Genomic DNA, 9,401 nt, shown 5'->3' with positions numbered 1-9,401 from the left:
TAAATGTAGGAAGAAACAGCCTTAATTTAATGCAAGTAAAAACTTCAATACTAATAATGATACTTATTGTCATCTTCATTTACACAGCATTATTCATCTATGATGAAGAAAGGTCTAAAGATCTGAGATGTAAAACACTTAATAGTGCTTTACAGAGTTGGATAAGCATCATTTTCTATTCCTAAATTCAAAGCTTTTCACTCTTTTGTTTGGCCAGCTTTGACCAACTGGAGAGCTTCTTCAGAGTAGTAGACGCTCTTGCTGGAATTTTTACTGAAGAACTGATCAGATCTGAAAATCAGGTCTTAAGCTAGTTGCAGTGATTAGAGAACTCTCCTGATGACGAGAAAAACATTGTGCTTAGAGTGAAAGCCTTAAAATAGCTTCCTGTGTGCCCTAGGGCTAAGCACCTAGCAAGAAGTACCTTACTGAAAGCTTTTTTTACAGTTCCATAAATATACATACAGTTCCTACTGCCTGTGTGAAGACAGTAGGACTTTCCACAGAATGGCTGCGGTGAAATAGGTAATCTAATTATATAATCAGTCTATTTCACCAAGGAAGCTTATTGAAGTAGAGGCTAACTATTGTCACATGCCCACTGTCCTATAAGGTCCTAATGGCTCCATTCAAGCATCAGAAGTTTTGGAATTTGATTTTACGGTATAGTAAATTACAAAGATGCTTCAGTTTGAATTAACTTGTCTTGTCAAAGTTGGTCCAGATGGCAAAAATACTACCTGGCTTTGTTTGAGGTAGTCTTGAGGAGCAAACAAAACCTGATGCTCAGTTTGTGCTGTCTTACTGCTTAGTTCCATTTCCAGATGAGGACGAGCAGCTCTCGTAGGCAGCTTCACTGTCAGACTCATCAGGGCTTTCTGGCTGAACTCCATGCTGGTGTAGTCACTCAAGAGTGGTAATGTAATGGAAATTATTCCTTCTTCTTCACTTGTAACTGCTTCTTCATGGATTTCTTCATGCCTTAGGCTTATGTCTATGTTATTGCTAGGTTCTTCTGACGGGCAAGCATCACACTTGCTGTCTTCCCCACCATCTGTAAAGAGGTCTAGCTTCAAAGGAGCCTTTGGCTCATGCTCTATGACATAAAGGCTGGTGGTATCATTGTCCGATAGGGCCTGAAGCAGTGACCTTGAAACAGGTTTCCAGTTAGTCTGCAAGACAAAACAAGGAGAAAGAATAATTTTAATATGATACTTTTGCAAAGTGCAATTGGCAATTTACTGATATAAATAACATAAGAATCAAGCTAGGAGACAGGTAGCCTGTTCCTGCCTATATAATGTGCTAAGTAATCAATTTTCTCCTACCTTCATTGGTTTTAGAAACATGAATGAAAATATTTATTTCCATAATTCAGAGGACCATCTTCTCTCCCATAATATTTAAGCAAAGTTTTTCTTGCTTTTATGTGTGCTTGGGACAAAACAAAATGGTGATAAAATGCAGGCTTCATGATGTGCTATTCTGAGACCCACAGCTTTCAAAAAGTTTAACAAATGTGTTACTATAAATAGGCAGCAGCTTGAATTTAGCAGCAGTCAAACAAGCTGCAAGCAGTTTGTTATTCGACCTACTGCCCTCTTGTGACCTAAGTATACCTCAGATCACAAGCTTTTGCATATTCTGGATGATTAAATGCAGAACAGTTTGTAACACCACTTTTCCACTTAGATTGTTCTGCTGGGTTTCCCCACTTTTGCCATAATATTTTTTAAATTATGGCCAGGCTGATATGTTTTCAGGTGCAACTATTAGCCGTTTTTTTTTTTTTTTCCTTTTTTATCTTTTCCCTCCTCAGTTGCACTAAATTTGTTTAAACTGCCATGGTTCTTTTGCAAGAAATAAATGTGTATAGTGTTTTATTTTCTTTCTTCCTACAATTTTTGTTCAGACTTGGAAATGAGTATGCTGTTCTTTGAAATCTCAGCAATCCCACATAAAATATCTCTATTTTTCTCTTGTAAGGGGATGACTAGGCACCTCTTCATGGTCAACTTTTGCCTTATTTTCTGTACAGACCTGTGTGATATGTACCTCCATTATCATATTTGTTATGAACAGCAGCCTGAACTCGACACCTACCAAATCTAAAATAAGCTCTGTGTGAGCTTCTGTCTGCAAGAGGCACTCATAGGTGATGAAAAATAAGCATCTTTGAAGAATCTTGTCCAGACATGAAGAACAGAACACTGATGGGGTGGGTGGCTGGCCATGTTAGTCTCCATAGTTTATTTTCCTGGCCTCTGTGTGCTGACTGACTTCATAGTGTCTCCAGCTCCTGCTGCTGCTTTGTACCGTGGGATGTATCATTGCCTCAGATTGCAATAAAGAATGCTCTGTCTGGATTTAAAGTAGCAATTCTATTGCTAACTCTCTGGACTGTATATGTGTTCCTGTCAAGAGCTGCTACAATGCTCAACTAACCTGACAGGGCTCAGTCTTGAAATAACTTACAAATAAGATATATGGAATACAGTAAAATTTACTCCTTGCCTCCATTTTACAGTGCTTATTTGGGGAATACCTTCCTCCACATTTTACAAACTGTTAATAATATCACATTAATTCTGGGCAATATATCTGGTAACTTCTTTATTATATTGTCTTTTCACATAGAGCTTTTTCTGCTTTTCCCAAAACCCTTATCTGATACCTGTTATTTCTGTTTCTGCCCTGCCACCAACTTTACAGTATTTGTCTACCAGACCTGGCTAATGCAGGCTTCGTTTCCTTTCATAGCTGCTTTGCCTCCGCAGGAACAGTTAAATGCATTTTAACGAGATATATTTTGCTTTTGAAGTATTTATGTCAAAGTGGCACTCTGATTCATAAAACCTATTTTTCCTTTCTATAACATGCAGCCTCAATGTATTGCACTTGAACTTCTTCACAATGACAAATATTCTTTGAACCTATTGGGTTATTTTGGCTAGTAGTTCTTAGTCCTTTCTTGCTGAACTTCTGCAATTCAACTGCACCTAAGCTTATTATTACTTCAAAACAACTTCAGATCTTGTGCTTTCTTTAAGGCAGGAATTCCCCAAATGCTGAATATACTAGATTCCTTTTTTGTCTTTGAGAAGTCTCACTTCAAACAAGTATTGGATCTGTAGATCTCCCACTTTCTAAATGCATGGTGGAGAAGAAGCAAGAGGATTAGGTGGACTCATTTTTACTGGAGTGGTCAGCGAGGAGCATCTGAACCCTGGCACCGAGAACTGGAGGTTGCCTGGTGCTTATAAGCAGATCAATTTCTTTAACTGAACAAAACAGTGAAATCGCAATCTTCTAACATAACTTTTGAAAGTCTGACTTTGTACAGCTGTACTTTTGTACATCTGATCCTCCTTTATTCAGCATTATCTGGCTTTGGCAAAATGACTATCTCAAACTACCTCTGAGCTTACCACTTCTTAATCTACGTTTGGGTGGAAGAAAGCAAGCAAGGAAGTCCTGATCTGGAACGTGAACGCTTGTACTTGCTCCATTGAAGGATGCAATGCTGATGTTCAGCAAAACCTTTGATTACCAGAAGCTTGTCAGGGTCTTCTGAAATTTCGTTGCTGATGATTTCATTCTGTGTCCTAGATTTGGACAGTGTCTGGCCTGTAGATACCTTCCAGCTTCTGCCTGATCTTTGACTAAGTAGATAGATGTCTGTTAAATCTCACAAGCTGGCTTGAGAAATTAGGTCTACGAGTGCCAAATTAAGTTCAGGTCTGCCAGAAAAATCAGAGAGATTTGAAAAGGAAAGCAGTACAAGTTATTGCTACAAAAGCTTAATGGTTGGCAGTCTGAGACTTGGGAGAGATGAACTGTCGTCTCCTAGAGGAAGGACTTTTAGTACCAGGTGTACTGGAGCAGACACCTGTTTAAAAGGGGGGAGGTAAGGAGAGGAAGATGCGAACAAGTCCACTAATGCACAAAAGCAGCTGATTTCCAGGCACTGCTTCAGTCCTGAAATTCAGGTATCCTTACCAAAGCATTTGGGAAAGCTGTGGGCAAGATTTGAAACAAGCTGCTGAACCTTGGTGCCTGTTGACTAGGAGGTGATACTCAGCCATCTACCAGCTGACCAGCCAGAGCCCCTGGATTGCTGTGGAGGTGGGTGGAGACTGAGGGGTGAGGAGCAGATTTCAGAAAACACCATATACATCGTCTCCATCATTAAAGTTCTGTGGAATTAGGCCACCATGTGTTATTTCGTATTTTGAGTAACTTGAACTTAATAATCAGTTCCATTTGGCTAAAACTGACTGGATATAAAAACTGAATTTCTCCCTTTAGACTCCATCCCCCACATTCAACTTTGCTTTGTTCTTTTAACAACCATACCTTTAAAGATACTCTATAATGTTCTCAAAAAAGTCTGAGAACCCTTGTTAAAATAAAACTGTATACAGCCTTTGCCTAAACAACAACCCTCTCGCATCCTTTATTTCTGATATTACCCTAACTTCCCAACTGTTGATACTCAACACTTCCGAGGGTGAAGTGTGAAAAGAATAATAACTAGCATACCGTTCAAGGTATGCACACACTCAAGTCTTACTAATAACTAGCATTACTGATCAGTTGTAGGAAAGATCTCCCTTGCGTATTTTTTTCACACCATTAGAAGAGTACTTGCCATATCTTGGAATGCACTGCTGTTTCTTGGACTTGGTACACTGGGCCAGCACGATATTTTCAGCCTGTAAAGAGATATTCTAAATTTATTGTCAGGTAAGATGACCAGCATTTCCTATGCATTTAAATTAACTACCATTTATAATTAACATTTTATTCATATTTTCATGACTATCAAAACAAGACATTCTGCAATGACTATTAAGTATAATGCCAATTAAAAACTGAAGACCAAGCTTGATAGTCTACACCGAAATGCCGAGTTAGTGACAATTAGCATGTTTCTTTAAGGGCAAACAAGCTGTGAAAGGAGCTGGTAATATTGTCTCTTTCTATGTGTTTAATCATTGCATATTCCTAATTTGCTATCCTTTCCACAAAACCTCCATCTTCCTTGAAGACTCTTGGACAAGTAGGAGGAAGTTTGTTTTAACAAGTATTTCCTCCTGGGCTTCTACTTAGAAGTTTACTTTCCCTCAAACAAAGAGCAAACTATTGCTGTTTTTAGCTTCTGTGCAATGACACCAGTGGCCTGGAAGAGGCTCTCCCTGGGACCCACAGATCAGAACAGGAGGGACAACACTTCTCCTGCTCTTTGCTCTTTCCTGGATGTTTTGAGTTTGGGTCTCTGGGAGCTATTACATACAGTATCTCACCATTTCACCTAAACATGAACCTAAACACCACCTTATTAAAAACGCACACCAGCTGCTTCTGCTGTAGAGGAAGGGGTTTGTAAAGTAGAGCTGAGTTTGCCAATCGAGCTGTTCAAATGGGTTTCAGCTGGATGCTTGTCCACAGTCCTCTCATCAGAGACCTTTTTTTCAAGATCCTTCCTTGCACCCAGGTGTGTCAGAAACAACAAAACTGGCATCAAGCTGCTACACTCTCCAGCCTCTCCGGGCCACCCACACACAGGCACCACCTCAGGCACTGTTCTCCCTGGCCCTTCCTGAGGGGATAGGCTGTAATGGTGGCCTTTCCATCACTCCAGCCACCCTGAGATGCTGGTGCTGGCCCCAGGCTGTCAGGGCCCAGCTGTGATTTCCCTGCAGAGGTGCAGCAGTGGGGTGGGATGGGAATTTTGAAAGTAGTTTCTGCTGAGCTGACTGATGCCTTTGGCATGTCACCCCTGACTCCTCATCCACTGGCTCCTGTGGGAGCAGAGGGAGATTGTCTCTCAGCATTTCTGAGCTGATCACCTCCCTGTCAGCAGCTGCTTTCAAAGCAAGCCCTGTGAGCTTTGGGCAGTGACTCACCTCCATAGGAAAAAAAAACCACAGCTGTGCGAGACTGTGGGAGGTTAAGTCACCCACTACACTACCTTAGTGTTGGCTTCAGCGTCGTCTGGTTTTCAAATCGAATCTAGATTTCGTTAGCTGTGAGGTACTTTGCCTCTGTTTAGGCTGTGGTTTGAGGTGAAGCCCGAGGCCGTAGAGTTACCAGATGTCCTTGCTGATCCTGTGAAGATGGGTGTTTGGCTGGCTGGTGAGTCCTTTTTTTATAAATCAAGCAGGCAATTGAGATAAGGGGATCCCTGGGACCCTTCATCTCAGTTCCAGGTGTTCAGTGCTACTACATACTTAATTGCTATTTTGTAGTGCTACACCTGGCTTCTGTGTGTTGTTGTTCTAGTTTTCAAAAAAATCTTTCTTAATGGGCCCAGGCAATGAAATGTGATCTTAAGTTCAACACAGTGAAGTTTGCTCTAGGTGAAAACTTCTGTGTAGGTCTCAGAAGGTCCTGTCAAAAAGGCTGGATCAGATATAGAGCAACTTAAAGTAAAATCCGAAAATGAAAGCGCACAGGAGACTTAATGTGGAGCGTGGTCTGTTTCCCAAAGGCAAGGGCAGGAGTTTGGCATGATGCATAAGCTAAAGCAGGCTACGTCATGCCATACGGCTTTCAAGCCACGGGTTGTACCGTCTGTCTGTTCTGTCCTTTAGCAGCTGTGCTTTCAGCTTCTGAGGCTGGCGCTTTGTAAAAATGAGAAAAGGGGAGGGTAGTGTTCTAGGACATCAAAATAGTAATATGAATGGTTGTACACAACTGGGTTTATCAGAAAATGAATATTAGAACCCATCACTATGCAAGCCATTTTTTCCTTTAGTGGTAGTGTATGCCCCTAATATTGTACCTCAGATTAATTTGAGAGGGGTGTACTTTATTACTGCAGAGAACAATTTCTGCTAAAATAAGAGAACTTCATCCCTATCTTACAGGCGCCCTTGTTATTTTCTCTTCTTCCTACTCATCCATCCATTACTCCTTCTCATTATGTGCTTACAGTTAACATTCAAATGTGCTTGCGGGAAATTGCTTAGATGGCAACATCAATTTGCATATGCTACTGAAATTTATTTTGGTATTCCAATAGAAGGGACTTGATTATCAGTTAGGAATGAAAGAGCAAAATAATCAAATGTGTGCTTTTTCCCATATATATAGCCTATTTTCCACTCTGAGAAATGGTCCTTGCTCTTTTCAAGGGTGTTCGAGACAGGAGGTAGTCAGATAACGCTATCAAAAGCAAAATGTTATAGGTTTTTTACAAAATATTTTAATTAGCTTATAGTGGTTAGTAATTGCTCTCACTGTGTAAATGAGTGGGGTGGCTTTTGTGTTGTGTGCTTTTGAGTTGTGTTGCTTTTAATGAGGCCCAGTGCTATGAAACTTGGGGTTAAGCAAAATGGAAGTGCTGCTGACAGCTTCAGCCAATATTCCCTTCTTACCTTTTAAGCACCAGAGAACAAGTAAGAGGTGCAAAAATCAGAATCAACATCATGCTGAGGTAAAGGGCAGTCACAAAACCTTCAAACTCTCCTTTATCTGATGGGAAACAGAGAGACTGAATCAGACATATAGTATCAAGTATAGAAAAACTATTTTGCCTCTGCAAGAGAAATATTTCAAACATAAGTTATGTTTCAAACTCATGTTCAAACTTAAGTCAAACTTTACACATGTCCTGGGATTCCTGTAAGTGAAACTTGGTTAAAACAAGAGCTGGGATTTCTGGGGAATCTGAGACTTCCAGGGTTGTATTTTTAAGATACATAGATATATGTGCTGAATTCTTAAGTCCACCATCCAAACACTTTATGATAAAAGAAGTATTCCTACTCCACATGCTGTTACGTGACCTCTAGCTGGTTTAATGGGTCAGGACCCTGATGTAGATCTGACTTCATAAGAAACTATTTGAGTAAAAGTGGCTTTTAATCAGTTTCAGGTTTTACTAGTAGGGTTTGGAGGTTTTTCTGGTAATAATAATATGGTTTGTGTATTTGATAGGTGCCGTGCTTCACCTGTTAGGAACAGTTTTATCAGCAGACAGCCCTTGCTGCAAACCTACATTTCCTATTGCCTATGTTAATACCTGCTCAATATACTTCTCACCACCACCCCAAAGGAGATAAAGTGCTTGAAAGGTTAATGAAGGTTGATAAAGTGCTCAGGCAGTGAGAGCAGTGCTGCTAACACAGGAACCAAAGCAGCCTGTGAGGTGAAGAGTGGGTTGTGGCTGAGGTGTTCTTTAAAGGCAGCTGAATCAAAAGTTTCAAAATAGCACCAGGAAAGTGTGGTCAGTACATGATTGTGTTGCTGATACTGAGAAACCATAATTGCAAAAAGGCCGCTTGCTTCTTCTTTCTCTACCCATCCACAAACAAATATCTCTTTTTTTAAAAAATCAAACAGCTACATAATGTTGCTTAAAAGGTATCTCAGAAGCTGTAAATTGCTTTGTTGCTGAAAAATACTTTTATGACAAAAAAACCCTGAGGTTCTTCTAAGGGGTTAGGTAACCTATGAAATGTTGGGGAGGGGGGAAATAGCAAATAGAATGTTCAAATTCAATATCTTTACTGGGATTTATAAAATGTTGCATTGAATTAACTCTGCATTTTCGTTATTTTCCTGAAAAATTGTATCCTATCCAAATATATGTTCAATAGGATGCATGGAACAAAGTCCTGCAGAAAGGCTCCAGTGGAGACACTTTAATTTCTTGCATTGACAGGAGAAAGGATCTCAGTAGAGGGGAGGGGCTGTGGGGCAGAAACACTGTTAATTTCCAGGAAGACTTTAAATTTCTTTCCTTTTTCTTTCTGCTCCATACTTTTGACTATTCAGTTGCTTGTGTTTATACTTCCTTCACTTAATACAAAAAAGCTGTAGTGAGGAGAAGCCTCTAACCTACTTTCACCTCTGAATTTCACAGGTTACTTTTCCTGTGGCTGATACTGTCTTAGCCTGGTCTGTTCTTTTTATTTTTTTTATTATTATTATTTAGAAAGCTTCAGTTGAGTAAAGCTGTGGTTAAACCAAAAAAGGGTCTACACTGTGTTAGATTTGGTTTAACTGATAAGGCATTAAAAATGTTTGAGAAACCATGTTTTGCCAACCCTATATGATTACAATATATGAGACTCTATTAATGTAACTGTATTGGTCTTCTTAGCCTACCCGGGCACTGTTGAAAAAAGCAAACTTCTGCCAGACAACTATAGGATCTGTTACTTAAAATGTACTTAAGTTATTAGAAGACAAAAGATACTTTTATTAGCGGTCGTCCACAATAGGAACAACTGAAAGAGACTTTTTTTTTTTTTTCCAGTTAATGGCTGAGAAGTCTTAACTAGAAACCGGTTTTACATGATTGCTCAGGATTTTGCCAAGAGCAAAGACTGCTGAACTTAACTAGTCATAGGCAGAATATTTAAACTGCTGAAATCCATGACAGTGTGACA

The 9,401-nt window shown here is 39.8% G+C and overlaps 1 protein-coding gene across 1 annotated transcript in view; it reads right to left on the bottom strand.

Annotated features, from left to right (window-relative positions):
- Nucleotides 1-686: 686 nt before the first annotated feature.
- The window catches only part of LOC309683679 (interleukin-6 receptor subunit beta-like), a gene marked incomplete at both ends in the record, with an annotated part of 28,566 nt that continues 19,851 nt past the window's right edge, over nucleotides 687-9,401 (bottom strand). The window contains 3 exons of the mRNA XM_082498003.1: nucleotides 687-1,172; nucleotides 4,652-4,715; nucleotides 7,383-7,479. Coding sequence (XP_082354129.1) covers nucleotides 687-1,172; nucleotides 4,652-4,715; nucleotides 7,383-7,479 — 647 coding nt within the window. The remainder of the gene's footprint in view (nucleotides 1,173-4,651; nucleotides 4,716-7,382; nucleotides 7,480-9,401) is intronic.

This window comes from Vanellus vanellus (genome assembly GCF_965231255.1).
Source record: "Vanellus vanellus genome assembly, chromosome: Z".
Taxonomy (NCBI): domain Eukaryota; kingdom Metazoa; phylum Chordata; class Aves; order Charadriiformes; family Charadriidae; genus Vanellus; species Vanellus vanellus.
The sequence above is the reverse complement of the archived record's forward strand: the minus strand, read 5'-3'. Positions and strand labels throughout refer to the sequence as shown.